This window comes from Nycticebus coucang, chromosome 4 (genome assembly GCF_027406575.1).
Source record: "Nycticebus coucang isolate mNycCou1 chromosome 4, mNycCou1.pri, whole genome shotgun sequence".
Classification (NCBI taxonomy): Eukaryota; Metazoa; Chordata; class Mammalia; order Primates; family Lorisidae; genus Nycticebus; species Nycticebus coucang.
This window is the reverse complement of record NC_069783.1, coordinates 72124110-72150089: the sequence shown is the minus strand read 5'-3', so window position 1 is coordinate 72150089 and position 25980 is coordinate 72124110. Positions and strand designations below refer to the sequence as shown.

The window sequence follows — 25980 nt, the reverse complement described above, 5'->3', positions numbered from 1 at the left end:
CTCTTTCCAAATATTTGTTCTTACATTAGTGGCATGATTTGGAGCAATGTTTCTCAAACTATCTATGGGAAAGGACCAGCTTTTCCTACTTCCAATTCATCACAGACTGATACTCTATTAAAGATGCTAATAAAATTAATAAGCTAATTTTTTTAAGAGATAGTATCTCACTGTTACCTAGGCAGTAACCTCAAACACCTGAGCTCAAATGATCTCACCCCAGCCTCCCAAGCAACAGGAACTATAGGTCTGCACTATTGGGCCTGGCTAATTTTTTAATTTTTTGTAGAGACAAGGTCTTACTAGGTTGCCCAGGCTGGTCTAGAACTCCTGGTCCCAAGCATCCTCCCTCCTTAGCCTCCCAAAGCGCCATGATTACAAGTGAACCAACACACTCAGTGTTTTTTTGATTTTTTTTTTTTTAAAGACAAAGTCTCAAACTGTCACCCTAGGTTAGAGTGCCGTAGCATCACAGCTCACAGCAATCTCCAACTCTTCAGCTTTGCAATCCTCTTGCCTCAGTTTTTCTATTTTTAGTAGAGACAGGGTCTCACTTTTGCTTCGGCTGGTCTCAAACTCGTGAGCTTAAGCAATCCACTCACCTTGGCCTCCCAGAGTGCTAGGATTACATACAGGCATGAGCCACCGCACCTGGCCCTAGCCTTATTTTTAAAACTAATTAAAAATAACTAGAAAAATGAAATTTAAAAGTTTTATAAGCCCAAATGATTGATTTGTAGTTCTAAAATAAGAGATAAAATTGCCTGGCACAGTGGCTCACACCTATAATCTTAGCACTTTGGGAGGCTGAGGAAGGAGGATCCCATGAGCTCAAGAGTTTAAGAGTAGCCTGAGCAAGAGCAAGACCTCATTTCTACTAAAAATAGAAAAAATTAGCCGGGCATTGTGATGGGTGCCTATTGTCCCAGACACTCACAGGAGGGAGGCTGAGGCAGGGGGATCACTTGATTCCAGGAGTCTGAGACGGCTGTAAGCTAGCTGATGCCATGGCACTCTATCCTATGGCAAAAGAGTGAGACTGTTCCCCCTCCGCCCCCCAAAAAAAAACATTACTGTCAAACTGCTGTAAGAGTTTCTAAACACTTCGTCTTAATTTCTGTACTTAGCCTCTTGACAGACCAGTAACAACAAGTAATTCCCAGACTGGCACCAATCCACAGACTATACTAAATAGCAATGCTGAATTAAAGTTCAATGAAATACTAATATTAGCCGCTTTTAAAGACATTTTCCTTTTAAATTTGATATTAGTTAATAATTAAGTATATTATTCCTATCATGCTATGAAAGTATCCTTTTATATTCATTTATTTCTAAATAATTTGATTAGGAATAAACACTAAAAAAGATCAAACTACATTATAGCATTTCATCCAATTAAATCTAATAAAGGACAGCAATGATTTTTTTTTTTTTTTTAAAGAGATAAAGTCTCATTAGGCTATCCAGGCTAGATTTGAATTTCTAGGTTCAAGCCTCCTACCTCAGCCTTCCAAGTCAATTATTTTTTTTTTTATATTAAGACATCTTGTGGGGCCTTGGTGTGTGCCACACCTTCTGGGAGCAAGACATGATTGCAAGAGGTTCTTTACCTAACAAATGCAATCAGTGTAACCTGGCTTATTGTACCCGCAATGAATCCCCAACAATAAAAATAAATTAATTAAAAAAAAAAGACATCTTAATATTTCTTACTAGGTAGTGGTAGACCAAACTTACAAATCATATTAGCTAACACTTTAACATTTTCATACATACTCGTAATTAAATCCCCAGCATTTTAGAATGCCTAGCTTTGTTTTATAACTACTTTTCATAACTTCGTTTTATATTCATTTTATACAAGGAAATTCAATTTTCCTTAAAACTTTATTAAAGTATTTCATCAATGGCTCTACTCGGGCCAAAATCCTTTTTGGTAGCTGGTATACATGCTACCATAACTTCAATTTTCTCCTTAGTCATCCCAGTCTACCTCTATAACCTTTGAGACTTTTATATAAAGTTCATTTCATTGTGGGGTTTTTTTATCTGGACTGTATTTACTAGGAATTTATCTACTTTTTCCCTATTTTTTGAATTTAACAATGTTATTATATTTTCAAACTTATTTCTCTTTCCCGTTTTACCAGGTATCCTCTACTTGCAGTATTTTAATCTTTATCTGAAATCTTTGGTTGAATATTTCATTCAATTTTACGTTATTTAAATAAAAACAGAAGAAAATGACATGCTCACAGCAGCCTTACACTGTATTGATTTGATTTATTATTTTATAAATAGTCTATTGTACTCTTTTTTCTTGATCAACTCAAATGTTAAGAAAGATACCTTTCAATTCCTAGATGACCCAGAATCCATAAAAAAAGATGTATTACAATTTAGAGAGATTTTCACAGATATTTTCCAATATGACTTTTGTCTCTGAAGCGGCATTTTCAGTATTTAAAATTCATTAATGAAATGCTCATAAAGGCCGGGCGCAGTGGCCCATGCCTATAGTCCCAGCACTCTGGGAAGCCGAGGCAGGTAGATCACCTGAGCTCACAAGTTCGAGACCAGCCTAAGATAGAGTGAGATGCTACCTCTAAAAAGAAAGAAAGAAAGAAAAGAAAAGAAATAGCCAGGCGTTATAGCGGGTACCTACAGTCCCAGCTACTTCGGAGGCTAAAGAAAGAGAATCACTTGAACCTAGGAGTTTGAGGTTACTGTGAGCTACGGTGCCAGTGGCACTCCACCAAGGGCGACAGAGTGAGACTCTCAATAAAAAAAAAAAAAAAAAAAACTTGGGGCAGCGCCTGTGCTCGGTGGGTAGCGCCAGCCCCATATACCAAGGGTCGTGGGTTCAAACCCGGCCCCAGCCAAACTGCAACAAAAAATAGCCAGGTGTGTGGCAGGCACCTGTAGTCCCAGCTACTTGGGAGGCTGCGGCAAGAGAATCACCTAAGCCCAGGAGTTGGAGGTTGCTATGAGCTGTGACATCACAGCACTCTATCAAGGGCAATAAAGTGAAACTGTCTCAAAAAAAAAAAAAAAAAGGATTGCAGTTGAGAAGCTAGAGCAGTGGTTCTCAACCTTCCTAATGTGGCGGCCCTTCGATATAGTTCCTGTGGGTTGCGACCCAGAGGTTGAGAACCGCTGAGCTAGACAGTAAGTTGTCTGTGAAGGTCAGAGAATAGGCAGGGGATTAATGAATATATCTGTAATCAGGACAGAGGAGTCAGCTGTGGGTCCCAGGCTCAAAGCATGTCAAAGAGGCTGAGCTATGAGTATGGGACTAGAGATTTTGGTGTAGTTAGAGCAGTGGTTCTCAACCTTCCTAATGCTGCAGCCCCTTAATACAGTTCCTGTGGATCGCTGAGTCAGAGTAACAGAATAATTGGAATTCTGCTTTAAAACTTTTCATTGACTTACTAGCCCTATATATAAAATGGAGTGTTCCACAAAAAAAAGTTTAAAATTAATCATTCTCATGCTTTTTATTTTCAAATATTAGAAAGGTAAAAGCCTCTTTCCAGTAGTAACATGATATTATACTTTTGACTAATTTATCCAGTAAGAAGGGACAGATATTTTAGAAGTCTGCTCATCCATAATCTCACAAACCACAGATGAGTAGTGTTAACATATTAGAATATTTTTTCTAAGCATTATTCTTTGCTTATGTTTATATAACTAATAGTAGATAGTTGGATTTTTTGTTTATTTGTTTTGCTACAAAAACAGAGTCTCACTTTGTTGCCCCCAGTTGAGTGTTGTGGTGTTCATAGTTCACAGCAACCTAAACTCTTGGGTTCAACCAATCCTCTTGCCTGTTGAGTAGCTGGGACTATAGGTGCTTGCCACAACACCTGGCTGTTTTATTTTTTTTTTTTAACACCCTGTTTTTATTTTTTTTTTTTTTTAACACCCAAGATGGGGTCTCACTTTTGTTCAGGCTGGTCTTGAACTTTAGAACTCAAGTGATCCTCTTGGCCCTGGATTTTTTTTTTTTACTTACTGTATGAGCATTTCTTTTTCTTTTTTCTTTCTTTTTTTTTTTTTGAGACAGACCTCATTTTCTTGCCCTTGGTAGAGTACCATGGCATCACAGCTCACAGCAATCTCAAACTCCTGGGCTCAGTAATCCTCTTGCCTCAGCCTGCCACAACACTCAGCTACCCTGTTTCCTCGAAAATAAGACAGTGTCTTATTTTAAGGTGTGCTCCCAAAGATGCTGTAGGTCTTATTTTCAGGGGACATCTTATCTTTCCTGTAAGTAGGTCTTATTTTTGGAGGATGTCTTATTTTCAGGGAAACGGGGTACTTTTTCTATTTTTAGTAAAGACAGGGTGTCACTCTTGCTCAGGCTGTCTCAAACTCCTGAACTCAAGCAACCTACCCACCTCACCTCTCAAAGTGCTAAGATTACAGGTGTGTGCCACTGTGCCCAGCCAACTGCAATAATTCTTTAATATCATAAAGACAACTATCCTATCACATTTACACCTTTTGTCATTCCTTTGTTCTCTGTATTTCCCTGTTCATCCCTCTGAGCATTCACAGTCATCCTTATAAATCACTGCCTGGCAAACATCCTTAACTTTCTTGCCTTTTTCTCCCACTATCCTATTTGTCAAGTAAAAGTTAAAGCTGGCTGAACCTTCTCCTTGCTTGAATTTAAGCAGTACGTTGCTAGAGAATCCATAAACCCCAACTAACTGGTTTTCCTTTCAACTGATGACATTAAAACTCAAAGTCACATCAGTAATGTCTGGAAATTCTACTACATTTTCCTGGTGAGCTGACTGTTTAAAATGACTACTTTATACCTTCTCTCCTCATAACTATAGAACTCTCCTTCATATTCAACTGATGATCTCATCTACTTCACTTAAGTATATGGCACTGAAAAGAACGCCATTGTCTTCCTACCACCATCTGGAGATCTACAACCCTATTGCAGGATTTCTATCTTACAACTATAAGAAAAGGTCTCTCAGACCAGATGTGGTGGCTCACACCTATAATCCTAGCACTTTGGAAGGCCAAGGCAGTAGGATCACTTGAGGCCAGGAATTTGAGGCTTAAATAAGCTATGACTGCGCCACTATACTCCAACCTGAGTAACAGAGCAAAGAGCAAGACCCTGGCTCTTAAAAAAAAACTCTCTCTTCCTCTCAAAGGCCTTCGCACTTCATTCCATTTTTTCCACTTCAGGTGGAAGAATCATAGGTAATTCTCCCACTTTCCTTCACCCATTTTTCTCTCATTACTAAATCATTCCTTTCCCCATGCAAACGTATTTCTTAAAATTTCCCATCAAAAAATGAATTTTAAAATATCTCTGTTCAACATTCCTTTTCTTTCTGCATTATGCATTTTGTGCCTATGTTTCTATCATACAAAGAGTCTTTGTGGTATACCTTTTATATCTATATAAAAAGACAAAGAAATCTCTAAGTATTTTTGACAGATGTAAGTAGGGATAACAAACATTCAAATAAATATAAACAAATTTTGAGGAAGAAGTAAAGGCTGGAGATATAAATTTGTAAGTTACCAGTATACAAATATAATTAAAGCCTTGGATCTGGATAAGAATCAAAAAATTCCAACATTTCAAGCAGTAGTCAAAAACACCAATGTGTATAGGGACCTAGGGAGGTAAGACAAATGAGGGAATCTGGACCAGGCACACTGGCTTACACCTATAATCCCAGCACTTTGAGAGGCCATGGCAAGAGAATCACTTGAGCCCAAGAATTCAAGATCAGCCTGGGCAATAGAGTGAGACACCATATCTGTAAAAAATGAAAAATTAGCCAGGTGTGGTGGTGCCTGCCCATAGTCTCAGCTACTCAGGAGGTTGAGGTAGGAATATCACGTGAGCCCAGGAGTATGAAGCTGCAGTAAGCTATGATAATGCCACTATACTCTAGCCTCAGTAACAAAGCAAGACTCTGTCTCTAAAAAAAACATCAAACAAAAAAAAAGGCAACAAACAAAGGGAGAGAGAGGACCTGTCCTGGAATTAAAGAGTAATTAGACTTCTGTCTCAGTATGTACTGCATGCTCACTTTAAAGTACTCTATTTCAAAATTTCTTAAAACATTGTGCCAAAAAAATTATTTTTTGCAAATACATTTGAATCATACTCAGGTCCACAGCTTATAAATTTTTATTTTGAGATTTAACAGATGAAAATAAAGCAGCAAAGGATACTAAGAGGAGCAAAAGATAGTCAGAGGAAGAGAAAGAAAACCAGGAGAAGCCAAGAAAGGAAATGATGTTAAGAGGTTATGCAATACTTAGCAGTGTCAAATACATTTTCTGTACCTAAGATAAGGACTGAAAAGTATTTATGTTCTATGCTATATTTAGCAATACAAATATTGTTGGTAATACTTGCATTCATAGGGTTGTGCTCAGAACACAAAGTAGACCAACTAGAAGAATAGGCATACCCTAGCCAATGATATAAGGCAAAAAAAGGAAATGTGAGGCAAATATATTATTTTATTTTTTTTTTTTTTTGGTAGAGACAGAGTCTCACTTTATGGCCCTCGGTAGAGTGCCGTGGCCTCACACAGCTCACAGCAACCTCCAACTCCTGGGCTTAAGCGATTCTCTTGCCTCAGCCTCCCGAGTAGCTGGGACTACAGGCGCCCGCCACAACGCCCGGCTATTTTTTGGTTGCAGTTCGGCCGGGGCCGGGTTTGAACCCGCCACCCTTGGTATATGGGGCCAGCGCCTTACCGACTGAGCCACAGGCGCCGCCCGTGAGGCAAATATATTAAAAAGGAATTCAGTTGATATGATTGTCAAAAGTCCTAAAGAATGTACAAAAAAGCTACTAAAACCAGTGAGATTAGCAAGGTCAAAGGATACAATGTCAATATAAAGTCAACTATATTTCTGTATACTTGTAGTGAACAACAGGAAATTAAAATGCCAAGAAGCGTAACACAAGATGAGTAAGACTGGTACACTGAAGACAACAAAACACTGATGAAGAAATTAAAGATGTAAATAAACTGAGAACTGCCATGTTTACGGATTAGAAAATTCAATATTATTAAAATGCCAATTCTCTCCAAATTGACTTATAGATTCACTTTATATAATCTTCTTGTTGTTGTTACAGAGTCTCACTATGTCGCTCTGAGTAGAGTGCCATTGTGTGTGTCACAGGTAGCAACCTCAAACTCTTAGGCTTACGCGATTCTCTTGCCTCAGCCTCCCTAGTAGCTTGGACTACAGGCACCCGCCACAACAGCCGGCTATTTTTTTGTTGCAGTTGTTTAGTTGTTTAGGTGGAAGGTTGAAACCTGCCACCCTCAGTGTATGTGGCTGGCGCCATAACCACTGTGCTATGGGCACAGAGCCAATTTATGTAATCTTTATCAAAATCCCAACAGCCTTTTAAAATGGAAATTGATGAACTAAAACATATATAGAAATTCAAAGAATCTAGAATAAACAAACTGTTTTTAAAAAGAGGAACAGGCTCGGCACCTGTGGCTCAAGTGGCTAAGGCACCAGCAACGTACAACTGAGCTGGCGGGTTCGAATCCAGCCCAGGCCCATCAAACAACAATGACGGCTACAACCAAAAAATAGCTGAGCATTGTGGCGGGCGCCTGTGGTCCCAGCTACTTGGGAGGCAGAGGCAAGAGAATCGCTTGAGTCCAGGAGTTGGAAGTGGCTGTGAGCTGTGATGTCACAGCACTCTACCCAGGGCAACAGCTTGAGGTTCTATCTCAAAAAAAAAGGAACAAAGCAAGAGAAATCACATAACCTGATTTAAAGACAGTAATTAAGGGCATAATACTGTCATGAGACTAGGTATATGAGGGAAAGTATCCAGCCATGTAATATGAAAAATAGTATTAGCAATGGCTGAGTATAAGGGTAATTGATTTTTGATGAAGATGTCAAGAAATCCACTAAAAAAAAAAAATAGCAAATGGTGCTGGTATAACAATAGGTAGTCACACCATATACAGAAATCAATTGAAATGGATCACAAACATAAATGTAAAACCTAAAACTATATAAAACTTTTAAAACAGTTGTTCTCAACTGGGGGAGACTTTAGTACCCCTTTCCTCTCAACCATGGGACATTTAGCAACAGTAGGAAACATTTTAGATAGCTACAACTTGGAGGAGTATATTGCTTTACCTAGTAGGAAGAAACAAGGGATGCTGCTGAAAATCTTCCAACACACAGGATAGCCCCTACAATAAAGAATTATTCAGCCTAAAATGTCAATAGTGCGAAGGTTGAGAAACGCTGGTTTAGAAAAATCTGTTAGTATTAGGCCAAGATTTCCCAGATAGGACACAAGAAGTAAAAACTACAAAAGGAAAAACAAAATCAATAAACCAATTTCGTTAAAATTAAAACTTCTGTTTTCAAAGATAAGAGAATAGGCAAGACATAGACTGGAAGAAATATTTCCAAAAAACATTGATACAGGGCTTGCATCTACATCTATAAAAAACTCTCAAAGCTCAACAAATAAAATAAAACAACCATTAAAAAATGGAGGACATTTAGGCTCAGCACCTGTAGCACAGTGGTTACAGAGCCAGCCACATACATCAAGGCTGGTGGGTTCGAACCCAGCACTGGCCAGCTAAACAACAATGACAACTCCAACAAAAAATAGCTGGGCGTTGTGGCGGGCGCCTGTAGTCCCAGCTACCTGAGAGGCTGAGGCAAGAAAAATCACTTAAGCCCAAGAGTTCGAGGTTGCTGTGAGCTATGAGGCCACGCACTCTACCCAGGGCGACACAGTAAGACTCTGTCTCAGGAAAAAAAAAAAAAAAAAAGGAGGACATTTAAACAGATCTTTCACTGATGAAGAAACATGGAGGGCAAATAAGCACAAAAAGATGCTCAACAGGCTAGGCACTGTGTCTGTTGCCTGGTAGCCCACCCTGTAATCTTAGCACTCTGAGAGGCCAAGATGGGTGGATTGCTTAAGCACAGGAGTTCAAGACCAGTCTGAGCAAGTCTGAGACCCTGTCTCTAAAAAAATAGCCAGGCATTGTGGCGAGAGCCTGTAGTCCCAGCTACTAGGGAGGCTGAGACAAAAGAATCACTTGAGCCTGAGGAGTTTGAGGTTACTGTGAGTTGTGACACAAGGGCACTGTACCAAAGGTGACAAAGTAAGACTCTGTCTCAAAAAAAAAAAAAAAAAAAACAATATTAGTAATCAGGGATATGCATATTCAAATCACAATGACTCACCACAATATACCTTTCTGGAGTGGCTAATATTTAAAAAAAAAAAAAAAAAACAGACATTCTAGGGGCTGTTAAGAATGCAAAACAACTACAATGCTCATACACTACTGGGAACACAAAATGGTATGCCAATTTGGAAAACAGTTTGACACTTTCCTATAATGTTTGGTTTGGTTTTATTTTTTTTTGATGTTGCGGTTATCACTGTTGCTTTTTCACCTGGCCCAGGCCAGGTTCAAAACCACCAGCCTCAGTGTACGTGGCCGGCACCCTACCCAATGAGCTATGGGTGCTGACACTTTCCTATAATGTTAAACATACAATTACCATACCGGTCAACAAATCCATTCCTAGGTATTTACTTAAGAGAATTGAAGTCTTATGCCTACTCAAAAACCCACACATAAATGGAATACTACTATACTACTACTAATACTACTATTCCATTTATGTGTGGGTTTTTGAGTAGGCATAAGACTTCCATAAAAATTAAGTAGAACAAACTCTTTTGAGACAGTCTCACTTTGTCGCCCTCGGTAGAGTGCCATGGTGTCAAAGCTCACAGCAACCTCAAACTCCTTGGCTTAAGCGATTCTCTTACCTCAGCCTCCCAAGCAGCTGGGACTACAGGCGCCCACCACAATGCCTAGCTATTTTTCTGTCACAGTTATTATTGCTTAGCTGGCCCGGGCTGGGCTCGAACCCACCAGCCTAGGTGCATGTGGCCAACACCGTAACAACACCGAGCCAGAACAAACTATTGATATATACAGTAACATGAATGAATCTCAAAAGCAAGTTTCCTATATGTTTCTGAAAAGGTGAAACTACAGAGACAGAAATTGAATCGGCAGTCTCTAAGGACTAAGGGTGAAGGAACAGACTAAAAGAACACGTGCGAACTTTTGGGGGATGATGGAAATGTATATATCTCAAAAGTAGTGGTGGTTGCATGACTATATATTTGTGAAAAATATTTAACAAACTATACAGCTAAAAGAGTTAATTTTTAATTTATATCTAGATAAACCTGACTTTTAAAAAATAGGGTAGGATATCACAAAAAGGAAGCAAAAAATGTAGAGAACTCTTAAATTTCACTGTATCAGAGCAAAGAATATTAAATGGGGCAGTAATTGTAAAGAGAGAGAGGACGAGATATCTGTACTCAAGTTGCTGGCAGTGACAAAGTCTACATAAACTCTGACCACGGGGCAGCGCCTGTGGCTCAGTGGGTAGGGCGCCAGCCCCATACACTGAGGGTGGCGGGTTCAAACCCGGCCCCAGCCACACTGCAACAAAAAATAACCGGGCATTGTGGCAGGGCGCCTATGGTCCCAGCTACGCGGGAGGCTGAGGCAAGAGAATTGCCTAAGCCCAGGAGTTGGAGGTTGCTGTGAGCTGTGTGATGCCACAGCACTCTACCCAGGGTGATAAAGTGAGACTCTGTCTCTACAAAAAGAAAACTCTGACCATGAAGGGGCAGGAGACAGTTGGAAAGAGACAGGGAGAGAAAGATTGCTGGAGGTTAGATCAAAGACCTGAGAACTTCAGGCACTGGATGAGTTAAGTTGAAATGAAAGAAACTAATAAAGGGAGAGGAAGCAGAGCTACAGTTTTCAATTAATAAAGAAAGGTATGGGCGGCGCCTGTGGCTCAAGGGGTAGGGCGCCGGTCCCATATGCCGGAGGTGGCGGGTTCAAACCCAGCCCTGGCCAAAAAAAAATAAAGAAAGAAAGAAAGGTATAACTCAGATGACAGCAACACAGATAAATAATGAGCAGAATAATCCAGAGAAAAGAGGGAAGAGAATTAGAGCACTGCATAATGTTCCAGCTATTCTGGGAACCCAGGTATAAAGGCAGAAATGAAGTGCTTTAGGATCCATTATGTTTCCTATTCTATAAGACAGGGACGGAAGATACCAATTTTTGGATTATGCTCTAGCATAAATAAGCTCTCAGAGAGTATTAAATTATTTAGAAATATAACCCTGCATTAGCTTCCCAGGGCTGCCATAACAAAGTGATATGAACTCGACCACTTAAAACAAGAGATATTTATTCTCTCATGGTTCTAGAGTCTAGAAGTTTGAAATCAAGGTATTGGCAGTGTCATACTCCCTCTGAAGCCTCTAAGGGAGGATCCTTTCTTACTACTTCAATCTTCTGGAAGTCCCAGGTATTCCTTGTCTTGTGGCAGCGTAATTCCAATCTCTGCCTCTGTCCTCACATGGCCATCCCCTCCTTTTGTGCTTTCTTCTTCACATGGCATTCCCCTCTCTTATATATGTAAGGACACCAGTCATATTAGATTAAGGGCCTACACAACTCCAATATGACTTCATTTTAACTGAAATAATTATACCTGCAATCACTCTATTTCCAAATAAGGTCACATTCTGAGGTACTGGGGATTAGGATGTCAGCATATCATTTGAGGAACACAATTCCACCCCAGAACAATCCTCCTTCATTTAATGGCCCCAGAATACTGTGCTTTTTCTGTTCAATGTTTCTGTAATTCCTTTTACTTAGTGATGCGAATCTCCCTGCCTTCATATTTTGCCATAATGGGTAGCCTACAATTTGAGGAAAACCGAATGTGCCAAAAGAAATATGATACCCAAGTTATTAGATAATTAACCTTAAAAATATTTAACCATTATAAACATAAGACTGTATTTGTCTTCCAATAACCACGTATGAGACTTTTTCCTACCTCCTCATGATTTCTGCATTTCTTCAAAGTTAATGGCCCATGTTCTAGGTCACAGTTCTCAAAGTGTGGCCCAAGGACCCCTGAGGGTCACTGACATCCTTTCAAGGAATCTATGACAGCCTCCTTTTTCTAACTACCTATGTGAGGCTAGAATGTTTTCATATACTTCAGCCAAAACAATACATCTAAAAAGATTGAATGCAGAAGCAGATACGAAAATCCATCAATGATGGTAAATTTTATGTATCAAACTGACTGGATCACACAGTGTCCAGATATTTAATTAAACATTATTTTGAGTATGTTCATGAGGATGAGATTAACATTTGAATTTGGAAACTAAGTAAAACAGATTGCTCTCCCCAGACTAGGCAGGCCTGATCCACCTCATTGAAGGTCTACATAGAACAAAAGGCTGAGCAAGAGAAAATTTGCTCTCTCTGCCTGATGGTCTGCCAGCTGGACTGTCTTCTACTTTCAGAGTGAGACCCACTCACTGTCCTGGTTTTCAGACCTATGGGCTCAAATTTGAACTGTACATAGTCTCTCCTGAGTCTCCAATTTGCAGAACTTGGGACTTCTCAACTTCCATAATCACATAAACCAATTCCTTAGTATAAACAGCAACCAAGATATACGAGGTCTATCCAGAAATTATCCAGCCATTGTTAAAATAATATTTCATATTACATGGCCGGATACATTCCAGACAACCCTCATACATCTATCTATATTTAGATAAATATACATGTATATATATATCTCCATCCTCTTCGTCTGTTTCTCTAAAGAATCCTTACTAATGTACCAACTGTCTTCTATTAAGCCAGACATTGAAGAGATCTGCAAAAATGTATAACAGTGCTACTCTTCTAACTAAATTATTCTGGGGTTTGTAAATAGTCACTTTTCACTTTAAAATACTACTACTTACGGTAACATGAAATAGGTTTATTATTTTAAAATAAATTTTAAATGTTTAATTTCTTGTATACTAAGTATCTATATAGATAATCCATATAAACAAAAGTTCTTCAGAATACTTCAAGAATATAAAGAGTTATGAAAAAAAAAGATCTATTAGAAAAACAGAATATTAAGCCATGCACAGGGGCTCATACCTGTAATCCCAGCAATTTGGAAGGCCTAGGCAAGATGACTGCTTAAAGTCACGAGTTCAGGAGTTCAAGAGACTAGCCTGGGCAACAAATACAGTGAGATCCCATCTCTACAAAAAATTTAAAAAATTAAACGGGGTGTGGTGGTGCCTGCTTGTAGTGCTAGCAACTCAGGAAGGAGGCTGAGCCAAGAGGACTGCTTGAGCCCATGAGTTTGACGTTACAGGGAGTTAGGATTGTGCCATTTTACTCCAGCCTAAGGGACAGAATGAGACTTTGCCTTAAAAACAAAAAACAGAAGGCATTTTTGCCTACTTGTCCTAGCAATCCAAGCCCATTCACTGCCTATGGCAAATGTATCCTGCTGTTAGCTTTCTTACTCTATAAGCCTATCTGTCTCTTCCTCAATAAACTTTATTTCATGCTTGCTTGCCTTAAAAAAAAAAAAAAAAAAAGATTTATTTACTTCCTCCTATTCTTCATAGCTAAATCGGAATTTCTTGTGCTGCTTATCAAAACAAAATATTTCCTTTCACAGGAATTAGGATGATGAAAAAAAATTGCCAGTTACAAAAAACATACCTGATCATCCCCAGAACTGCACTGAGCTGTTGTTTCCAAAGAGACCACATTTGTATCACATATTCGTGTTCTACTATTGCTTTGATTAAATGACTGTTCCCATACAAGACGATTTAATGGAACAAACTGAAAATCAAAAACTTACCTAAGTAGAGATATAATACAATCACCACAATTATACAATAAAAATAATCCAATATTTATATCATATTTCTCAGTTTATAAAGCACTTTCACATATACCACATACAACAGTTCCACTTCACAACCACCATCAAGCTATTATCCTCACTTAAAAATGAAAAAAACAGGGCACATTTTCTCACGGCCTCTTGAGGCCATGTGCCACCACCACATGAGCCACTGAGTCCAGCAATCCCAACACTGTGGGGGATAAACCAGAAGGATCACTTGAGGCCAGGAGTTTGAGATCAACCTAGGGAATATACTAAAACCTCATCTCTAAAATAGAAAAGTAAAATTTTTTTAATTAGCCAGGTGTGGTGACACATGCCTATAATCCCAGATATTCAACAGGCTGAGGCAGGAGGATCGTTTGAGCCCAGGAATTCGCAGCTGCAAGGACCTATAATTGTGCCACTGCACTCCATCCAACGTGAGCAACACAGAACAACCCTGACTATTAAAAAAGAGAAATGTTAACAAAAAATTAAAAATTCCAAATGTAAAAGTCATTATAAAGGTGAAATACTAAACAGAACACAATTAAAAGCAAAATAAGTGAGTTGTAAGTTACTATAAGTTACTGCCTAATAATAGCACACAATGGGTTAAATACAAGAAATCTATGAAAGAAACCTGAAGAGACATCGGAGTACATGGAAGGGCTACAACATAGGCATTTTAGAAGTTTTCAAGCAAACTACAGCATGAATAGTAAGGAAGTAATAACCTAAAACTGCTAATGCATCTACCCCAGCCAATGGATCTACCCCAGCCAATGGATCTACCCCAGCCAGAAGAAAAGAGAACCCAAGAATAATCCTTACCAGTTGCATCATCTTTTTTTTTTAACACTTGAAAGGCAAGAGATCAGCTGTATCAATTTCTGTGTCTGCATAGGTCCATGGAACAGAATAGAGCGCCCAGAAATAAAAAACCACATTATCTACAACCAACTAATCTTTGACAAAGCAGACAAAAAGAGACTCTGAAGAAAGGACACACTATTCAATAAATTGTGCTGGGAAAATTGGATAGCCTCATGCAAAAGAATGAAACTGGAGGGCGGCGCCTGTGGCTCAGTGAGCAGGGCGCTGGCCCCATATACCGAGGGTAGTAGGTTCAAACCCAACCCCGGCCAAACTGCAACAAAAAATAGCCCAGTGTTGTGGCGGGCGCCTGTAGTCCCAGCTACTCAGGAGGCCAAGGGAAGAGAATCACCTAAGCCCAGAAGCTGGAGGTTGCTGTGAGCTGTGTGACGCCACAGCACTCTACTGAGGCCGATAAAGTGAGACTCTGTCCCTAAAAAAAAAAAAAGAATGAAACAGGATATATAGCTCTCACAATACACAATAATTTGTTTTTTTCTTTTTATGGTTATAGTTTCCTAACTTAAAACAACCAACTTAAGACTGCTTTGCATAAAAAATTAGTTAAAATTTACATCACAGGTCAGCACAAGTTTTGTTTTCATAAATGTCCCTGTGTATTTGGGAGGAATTTTACCTCTAATTATTGGATACTAAGTTCTAAATAAGGTTATCAGATCAAGTTGTTTTCATTTTCCTTGGTTATTTTTTTGTTCCTTTGACCTATTAATTGTTAACAAAGATACATTAAAATATCCCACCACTTCTTCCTATAGTTTTAAGACAGCCTTAAAACATTCTGTTAGATGTATACAAATTAAGAATTATTATATCTTCTAAATGAATTAACAATTTTGTCATTATGTTATCATCTTTGATACCCAATACTTTTTTTTCTTCTCAGTACTTTTTTTTTCCAAGACACAGTCTTACTCTGTTCTCTAGACTAGAGTACCATCGCATCAGCCTAGTTCATAGCAACTTTAAACTCCTGGGCTCAAATAAACCTCCTGCCTCAGGCTCCTGAGCAGCTGGTACTACAGGCAGCCGCCACAATGCCTGGCTAATTCTTCTATTTCAAAATTTTCAAAGAGGTAGCCAACACATAGAGAATATTTTATAACTATTTTGTAAAATTTCATAATGAATATTTTGTAAGCATTTAGCTACAGTTTCCCATTTTCCCCAAATACCGGTAACTTAAGGGGTAACTTCCAGGACACCCTGAATGTTATTATTTTCTGGCATGTTATTTTCTGTATTTTTATTTTTAAACATTCTCTTGTCTTTATGACTTAGGTATATTTGTTATAAATAACATGTAGCTTACAAATTGCATATAGCTTTGAAAATTTGATTTGACAACTGTTACTATATTTACACTTAAAATTGTAGATATATTTCTTTCATTTTATTTTATATTTTGTATTGCTTTTCTTTTTTTTGACATGTACTTTTTTATTACTAAATAAATGCAAAGCAACCTTTAGTTGTTTTAAGTTAGAAAACAACTATAGAAAGAAAAAACAAATTAAACTCTATTTTCTACCTCTGTATCTCTAAACTAAAATAGCAATGGAAATTGAAAAATAAAATGTAGTGAGAATTTTAAAATAAATAAAAACTGTTACAAGGAACGCTATACCTCTTATGTAAACTAGGTGCTTAAAAAAATCACAATGGAGGCTCAGCATCCATAGCTCAGTGAGTAGGACACCGGCCAGCTGGCGGGTTTGAGCCCAGCCCAGGTCTGCTAAACAACAACAATTGCAACAAAAAAATACTGGGAGTTGTGGCAGGCGCCTGTAGTCCCAGCTACTCGGAAGGCCAAGTCAAGAGAATCACCTAAGCCCAAGAGTTGGAGGTTGTTGTGACCTGTGTGAGTCTCGATAAAGTGAGACTCTTGTCGCTACAAAAAAAAAAAAAAAATAGCAGGGCGTTGTGGCGGGCGCCTGTTGTCCCAGCTACCTGGGAGGCTAAGGCAAGTAAATTGTTTAAGTCCAAGAGTTTGAGGTTGCTGTGAGCTGTGATGCCACAGCACTCTACCAAGGGCAAAATAGTGAGATTCTGTCTAAGAAAAAAAAAATCACAATAGAAAATAAAAAATAGGAAATAAAATATTTAGAACAAAATTTTGAGTAATACATAAGAAAATTCACAGGATACAACTAAAATGGCACTTAGAAAGAAACACATTTTCCTTGAATTTATTAGAAACGGAATAAAACTTGAAAATCAATGGGTTAAATATTTAAGAAGCTGGCTCAGGGCCCATAGCACAGTGGCTATGGTGCCAGCCACATACATTGGGACTGCAGGTTCAAACCCAGCCCGGGCCTGCTGAACAACGACAACTACAACAAAAACCAGTCAGCATTGTGGTGGGCACCTGTAGTCCCAGTTACTCAGGAGGCTGAGGCAAGAGAATCGCCTAAGCCCAAGAGCTGGAGGTTGCTGTGAACTGTGATGGGCCACAGCACTCTACTGAGGGAGACAAAGTGAGACTAGGTCTCTTAAAAAAAAAAAAAAACACACACAGACAAAAAAAAAAAGAAAACAAAGAAAAAGTCCAGAACCAGAAGACTGAAGAATTCTACCAAACATTTAAAAAAGAACTAACACTAATCTGCCTTAACACTTCCAAATCATTCTATGAGTCCAGCATTGCCTACACAAAGGCAAACAAAGCCACGGTCTCTGGGTAGAGGGCCCCCAGGTCACAGCTCACAGCAACCTCAAACTCTTAGGCTCTGGCGATCCTCCTCCTCAGCCTCACCCAGCCTCCCAAGTAGCTGGGACTACAGGTGGCCCCCACAATGCCCAGCTAGTTTTTCTATTTATAGGATTACACGTGTGAACCACTGCACCCAGCCCCAAATTATTAATTTAATTATTTAATTGTAAATTATCCTTATGGGGCACCTTGGGAGCCTATTCACATTCCTAAGTATGGAATGCCATTAAGCTGGCTTGTCTGTACCCTGGGTTATGTCTGCAAAGAGTTTTTGTACAACAAAGAAAACATCAACAAAATGAAAATGCAGCCTATGCACAGGGGGAAAATATTTGTGAATCATATACCTGATAAGGAGTTAATATCAAAAATATGTTTAAAAAAAAACATACAACTCAACAGCAGAAAAATGAATATGCTAATTTTAAAAAATGGGCAAATGCTGGGAGCAATGGCTCATGCCTATAATCCTAACACTCTGAGAGGCCAAGGCAGGTGAATTGCTTGAGCTCAGGAGTTCCAGACCAGCCTAAGCAAGAACAAGACCCTGTCTCTAAAAATAGCCGGGAGTTGTGGATGGTGCCCACAGTCCCAGCTGCTTGGGAGACTGAAGCAAGAGGATCACATAAGCCCAAAAGGTTGCTTATGTGAGTGAGGTTGCTGTGAGCTATGAGGCCATGGCATTCTACCAACGGTGACAAAGTGAGACTCTGTAAATAAATAAATAAATAAATAAATAAAATGGCAAGGGACCTGAATAGATATTTCTCCAAAGAAGAAAAAAAAGAAAAATGGCCAACCAATATATGAAAGTTGCTCAACATCACTAATCATCAGGGAAATACAAATCAAAACCACAATGAGATCTCATTTCATACATGCTAGGATGGTTATTATCAGTGCTAGAGAGGATGTGGAGAAAAGGGAACTCTTGTATACTGTTTGTAGAAATGTAGACTGGTATAGCAATTATGGAAAACAGAATAGAGTTTTCTAAAGAAATTAAAAATAGAACCACCATATAATCCAGCAATCTCATTTTTTTTAATAAATACCTGAAGAAAATGAAATTACCACCCTGTAAAGGTATCCAAACTCCCATGTTCCCTGAAGCATTATTCATAATAGACAAGATATGGAAACAACTAAAGTATCCATTGATAGACAAATAGATAAAGAAACGAGATATAAACACACACACAAATATTGTTCAATCTTATAAAGAAGGTGATCTGCCATTTGTCACAATATGGATAACCTAGAAGATGTAGGGCTAAGCAAAATAAGCTAGGCACAGAGAGAAATACCCTGCATGATCTCACTTTTATGTGGAATCTTTTTTTTTTTTTTTTTTTTTGTAGAGACAGAGTCTCACTTTATCGCCCTCGGTAGAGTGCCATGGCATCACACAGCTCACAGCTGAGCTCCAAATCCTGGGCTTAAGCAATTCTCTTGCCTCAGCCTCCCGAGTAGCTGGGACTACAGGCGCTCGCCACAACGCCCGGCTATTTTTTGGTTGCAGTTTGGCCGGGGCCGGGTTTGAACCCGCCACCCTCGGTATATGGGGCCGGCGCCTTACCGACTGAGCCACAGGCGCCGCCTTTTTAACTATCAAATACACAAAGAGAATAAAAAAGTAGATATCAGGGGCAGAAGGTGGAGGAGGAAATGGGAAATGAGGTCAAACGATACAAGGTAGCAGATATTAAGGCTGAACGAGTCTACATATTTAATGTATAACATGAGGACTACAGTTAATAATATACTGCAATCGGGATTTTTGCTAAAATGATTTTAGATGTTGGGCGGCGCCTGTAGCTCAAGGAGTAGGGCGCCGGTCCCATATGCCGGAGGTCGTGGGTTCAAACCCAGGCCCAGCCAAAAACCACAAAAAAAAAAAAAAAAGAACGTTTGAAAAAAAAAAAAATAGATTTTAGATGTTCTCACCACTAAAAGGGAATAACTTGGTGAGACAATGGATAGGTTAATGTGCTTGACTGTAGAGACCATTTCACTAAGTATATACATATTTATCATGACATCATGTTACTTGTATACTTTTAAAGGAAAAAATAAACAAGATATCAAAATACATGCAAAATCCCAAAATACGTGGAGCCCGAACAACACATTTTTTTATTTTTTGAAAAAGGATCTCAGTCTTTCACCCTAAGCTGGAATACAATGGTGCCATAACAGCTCACTGCAACCCCAAATTCCTGGGTTCAAGCAATCCTCCTGACTTCTAACCATCGTGTTACACCTGCCTACAGTATTCAGTATCGTAACATGATATAGTCTAGAGCCAGGCGTCCCCAAACTGCGGCCCGCAGGCCACATGAAGCGGTGTGAATTGTATTTGTTCCCATTTTGTTTTTTACTTCAAAATAAGATATGTGCAGTGTGCATAGGAATTTGTTCATAGTTTTTTTTTTTTAAACTATAGTCCGGCCCTCCAACGGTCTGAGGGACAGTGAATTGGCCCCCTGTTTAAAAAGTTTGAGGACACCTGGCCTAGACTATATAGCCTAAGTGTTTGGTAGGCCATTTCATCTAGACTCCCATAAGTACACTCTGTGATGTTCACACAATGAATGCCTACTACACATTTCTCAGAACATATTTCTCAGAAGATATCCCTGTCAGTGACACTTGACTATAAATGAAAGATATGCTTTGTTTGTGGATCAGATGATTTAATATAAAATGACAATATTTCCAAATTGATCTATGGATTTATCAAAATTTCTTACAAAATACTGGCTAGATGGCCAGGCACAGTGGCTCATGCCTGTAAGCCTAGCACTCTGGGAGGCCAAGGCAGGTAGATTGCTTGACCTCATGAGTTCAAGACCAGCCTGAGCAAAAGCAAGATCCCCTCTCTACTAAAAATAGAAAAACTGAGGCAAGAGGATCGCTTGAACCCAAGTTGGAGGTTGCTGTAAGCTATTACACCATGGCACTCTACTCAGGGCAATGGCTTGAGACTCTGTCTCAAAAATACTACTACTAAGAATAATAATAATAATAATGGCTGGTTTCTATGTAGAAACTAACAAGCTGATCCTAAAACTCATATAAAATTGCCAGGGCTCCAGAATAGCCAAAAAGTCTTAAAAAAGAAAAACAAAGTAGAAGAACTCCATTTCAAAACTTATAACAAAGCAACAGTAATCAAAAAAGTGTAATGTAGCATAAGGCCAGGCATACAGATCAATGGAACAGAATTGAGAATCCAGAAATAAACCCCTATACAGTTAGCTATGGTCAACTGATTTTTGATAATCAATAGGGGAGAAAAAAGCCTCTTTAACAAATGGTGCTGGGTAATCACATACAAAAGAATGAAGCTTGAACCCTTTCTTCATACCATATATAAAAATTAACTCAAAGTGGATCAAGACCTAAATGTAAGGGTAAAAGCTATACAACTGTCAGAAAAAACATAAAAGTAGGTGGTCTTCACAACCTCAATGGGTCTGGGAGGCCAAAGCAGGAAGATTCCTTGAGCTCAGAAGTTGAAGACCAACCTGAGTAAGAGTGAGACCTAATTTCTACTAAAAATAGTAAAAATTAGCCTGGCATTGTGGCAAGTGACTATAGTCCCAGCTACTTGGGAGGCTGAGCCATGAGGATAGCTTGAGCCCAGGAGTTTGAGGTTGCTGTAATGAGGCTGACACCATGGCACATTCTAGCCCAGGGCACAGAGTGAGACCGTGTCTTAAAAAAAAAAAAAAAGACCAATATTTTCTAGTGATACCAAACCACAGAACTGAATCATCTACCCCAGCATAGCTCAGAAATTTACATTGAGGAGGCTAGGCACAGTGGCTCACGCCTGTAATCCTAGCACTTAGGCCAAGGTGGGTGGTTTACCTGAGTTCATGGGTTCAAGACCAGCCTGAGCCAGAGGAAGACCTCGTCTCTAAAAATAGTAGGGCATTGTGGCAGGCGCCTATAGTCCCAGCTACTCAGGAGACTGAGGCAAGAGAACTGCTTGAGCCCAGGAGTTTGAGGTTGCTGTGAGATATGATGCCATGGCATTCTACCAAAGGCAACAAAGTGAAAAAAAAAAGAAAAGAAAAAGAAATTTACATTGAGGAATTATAAGTAGAGGAGTTCAAATGATCTGTAGAACCAGCATAAACAACAAAGGCTCTGTATCACCCACTTCTCAGAACTCTTTTAAAAACTTGGTTATGGGCGGCGCCTGTGGCTCAGTTGGTAAGGCGCTGGCCCCATATACGGAGGGTGACGGGTTCAAACCCGGCCCTGGCCAAACTGCAACCAAAAAATAGCCAGGCGTTGTGGCAGGCACCTGTAGTCCCAGCTGCTCGGGAGGCTGAGGCAAGAGAATCGCTTAAGCCCAGGAGTTGGAGGTTGCTGTGAGCTGTGTTGAGGCCACGGCGCTCTACCGAAGGCCATAGAGTGAGACTCTGTCTCTACAAAAAAAAAAAAAAAAAAACTTGGTTATGGGGGAGCACCTATCGCTCAGTAAGTGGGGTGCCGGACCCATGTACCAAGGGTGGCAGGTTCGAACCCGTCCCCGGCCAAACTGCAACAACAACAACAACAACAAAAAAAAAAGCTGGTGTTCTGGCAGGCACCTATAGTCCCAGCTACTCAGGAAGCTGAGGCAAGAGAATCGCCTAAGCACAAGAGCTGGAGGTTGCTGTGAGCTGTGATGCCATAGCACTCTACCAAGGGCGACAAAGTGAGACTCTATTAAAAAAAAAAAAAAAAAAAAAGACTTGGTTATAAGGCTAGTCATTTTGCTTCAAATTTAAACAGGTCCATACTTTACCCCAGTCCTAATAACAGGACTACAAACTTAATCACTGCCTCATACAGCACGCTAGAATATCCTTATTATTTAATGAGAAATGAGAGAATAAATTGAATACTTCAACTCTGTAATTTAACTGGAGAGTAAACTGGATGAAATTTATGTTTCCTATCATTTGATGACCTCCTCTGAATACACTACATTAAATGCTACACAACAGACACATCTTCTAAGAATTTCATGGTTCATACATTTCTAGTAAGAAACATATTAAACATTTTCTCCTTTAAGCACTTTTGACCTATGCCAGTAAGTTCTAATGTGTCAGTGAACTAAAGGAAAAATTATCCTAATTCTTATTAATCACCTTAAAACTATCTTTAATACATAATACCATCTACACCTTCATATATTTTCTGATTTCTCTCAAAAAAATTCTGGAGGGGATAGCCGGGTGTTGTGACAGGCACCTATAGTCCCAGCTACTTGGGAGGCTGAGACAAGAGAATTGCCTGGGCCCAGGAACTGGAGGTTGCTGTGAGCTGTGTGACGCCACAGCACTCTACCAAGGGCGGTACAGTGAGACTCTGCCTCTACAAAAAAAAAAAAAAAAAAAATTCTGGAGGGGAAAATAAGCTGAGCTGAAAAAGCAAGACTTTCTATTGCACATAGATAAGTCACTGTTAAATAGGATCATTTCCTCACCTTTGTTGTGGCAAGTGTTAAAGAAGATCAGTTCAAAAATTCCTCCTCCAGGTTTAAACATATAAATTTAAACCTTAATAGTTATTCAAACAAGTCACAGAACAAAATAAAAGAAGCCCTAGTCCACAAGTGTAGTTTTAATTATCATCTCTATACAGATGACTTACAACTTGAGATCTCCAGCCCAGACCTCTCCTCTAATCATTGAACACCTCAACTTCCACAGTCAAACCATTATTAAATGATTATTTTGCCTCTTAAATATCTCTTTTCTCTTAAATATCTCTTTATCTACTTTTCCCTGTATCCACCAACATATCCCTATTCTGAAACATTATCATCTTTTGCCAGCAATGCTGATTAGTATCTCTGACCCATGACTAATCAGTAGGCACTGGCCTACTGACTAGTATCCCTGACCCATGACTGCTGTCCCCCATCCCACACTGCTGTCACAGCTCTTCTCTTCCCTGCTAGAAAATGATCTTTCTGAAACACAAATCTTATCAGACATCCCTTGTTTAAAACATTTTCACTGTCTTGCCCAATCTCCAGAGATAAAAGCGTTAACTCCTTGCATAGCACACAAAGCAATGTAGACTGTGCTCTAAACACACTTGCCTTTGGACCTTTAAAAATGCCATATTTTCTCTAATCAACAGTACCCTTCTGTGCTTTCTCCTCAACTAGAAGGCTTTTTGCCTGATTAACCTTAATCTGTTTTCAAATATTGGCTCTATCATAATCTCAAGAAAGCTTTCCCCAGCTTCCCTGACTTCCCCAGATCACCTTACTTCACTTTCATAGCTGGTAGCACTTAACAGTTTTGCATTTACTTTTGTGATCATCTGAATTTTGACTACCTCCCTGTCTAGACCATGAATCCTAGGAAGGCAGAGACCAAAAATGTTTGACTTTACCAACATTTCCTTAGCACCCTGCATAATGTGTAGCAAATGGTGAATGCTTAATAAATATGCTCAATGAATTAAATACCCACTGGAATATTAACCAGGCAAAACAACAACTACTCCTCTTCAGTGATCAACAGTCTACAGCATCACTGTCCGTGATGATAGACCTGTTCTGTATCTACACTGTCCAATATCGTGGCCACTAGCTAAGTGTGGCTACTGAGCACTTGAAAAGTGATTATAGAAGAACAAAAGCAGTGAATTTTTTATTTTATTTGTAACTAATTAAGATAGAGCCACACATATTCAGTGGCTAGCGTACTGAATAGCACAGGTCTTGCTCATGGAAAAGCAGAATTTTTTTAGTATAAAATTAAACAGAGTCATTTGATCTTAGCAGGTCGACCACGAAACTGGCTCTTTCTCCACTGTGTATTACCTTATGCTTTCTAGTTTTCAAACTGTTTGGAGCTGCATCAGAAGCCCCTTACATTCCAAGGCCCTCCTATCGGCTAGGGACCCCTTTAATTGCTACAAACAAAGGTCCAGAGAAGCGCAATCTGCCAGATGCTTCTCAAGACTAACTGATCGCGCAGCGTACATAATCCACCTTACTCCCTGGAGGAGAGTCCTACACTTCAGTCAAGTTAATCTGTTAAATGTCTCCTGAACAAGATACTCCCGAGGCAACTACTCTCCCCAAACCTACACCGCCCTTTTCCCTCCTCAAGGCACAAATACAGCCCTCCGCCTCCCGCGAGCATTTAACTACACACGCAAGGAACCACTGGCACCTCTTAACATCTGCTGTAATTCAAAAGACCGAGGACCTACCGAAGGAAAGGAAAAGAGAAGTCTCGGCCAGAAAGAACAGGTGACATGGAGTAATCTGTTTGCACCTGGGCGGGAGTCGGGAGTCAGGCCCCCTGCTCGCCTTTAAAGGCGCGCTCTTTATTTGGCAGGCGGAGAGCCCAGCAGAGAGCTCAGGGCTCAGGGCTCACCAGCTGGCCTTGCCCCCCGAGACCCCTCACCTCTCCGGCCCGGCTCACCTCCCGGCAGGACCGCTCGCCCTCCGAGCTGCGGTGCCTCGTGAGGGGCGCCGGCGTAGGCAAAGTCCCGCCGGGATGCGCCTGCAGCCAGGCTTTGGCCTCCTCGTCCTCGTCCTCGTCCGAACTCTCCAGAAGCTGGTACCCATAGTTAATGTCTGAGTCCAACTGCCTTCCCGCCCTCTCCTCTGCCTCCTCCACCTCCTCCACCACGATTTCGTCCAGCTTCGCAGACGCCGACGCCGCCGCCACCGCCTCCGCCGCCTCCTCCTCCTCCTCCTCCAGCTCGCCCGGCCACGGTAGATCCTCAGGCTCCATGTTGGTGTCTTGCGCTGGGCGGCAGGGGAGGAGGGGGAGGGGAGGGGGGCGGGCGGGGAAAGGACCGGAGCTGACTGGCGGTTGCGGCTGAGCGCAGGCGCCGAGCCGCCCGGAGGGGCGGGGCTAGGAGTGAGCGCGCGCGTTGCTATGGACGCCCCGCGGGGGCGGGCGGGAAACCCGCAAGTGAGATTTGGAGACTAGCGACGCCACAGCCTGGCCCGCGTCACGCCTTGGGGCCTTGCTCACACTACTGTAAGCTCACAATAAACTCGGCCTAGGTGCCTCTTGGGACGCAGAGGGCCCGGTGGGAGGGGCATCTAGCCCTCAGCTGGAGTTTTGTGCCTTCACCAAGGGAAGATCAAACTCTAGGACAAACCTGTGATAATCAAACTTGGAAATTATAAAGTTTTAAAGGTGGAGTGTCTACTACGTGACAGACTAATGGTGGGTGCTTGAATCTAACCCTAGAAAAGTGTCAGGGGGTAGGAGAGGGTTTGAGACTGGGCACTAGCATCAGAAGGATCTGAGTTTGAATCCTGGCATCACCGATTATCCATAAAATGAGGATAGCCTATTGCTTAGAGTGAACGTGATAATTACAGGAAATAGCCAGTGTGAAGGACTTGTGACAGGTATTATTCGTTGATTATTGTACAATAATTCATTAAATACTCACAGTACTGTTTCATGTTTGACGAATCTGAAGCTCGAAAAAAATAATTTTCCAAACACTCTTACAGAGTAAGT

General features: G+C 40.3%; 1 protein-coding gene across 1 annotated transcript in view; it reads right to left on the bottom strand.

Annotated features, from left to right (window-relative positions):
• Window positions 1-25233, bottom strand: part of ALMS1 (ALMS1 centrosome and basal body associated protein) — a 204946-nt gene extending 179713 nt beyond the window's left edge. Inside the window, exon 1 of the mRNA XM_053588296.1 lies at window positions 24901-25233. Within this exon, the coding sequence (XP_053444271.1) occupies window positions 24901-25233 (333 nt within the window). The remainder of the gene's footprint in view (window positions 1-24900) is intronic.
• Window positions 25234-25980: the final 747 nt, after the last annotated feature.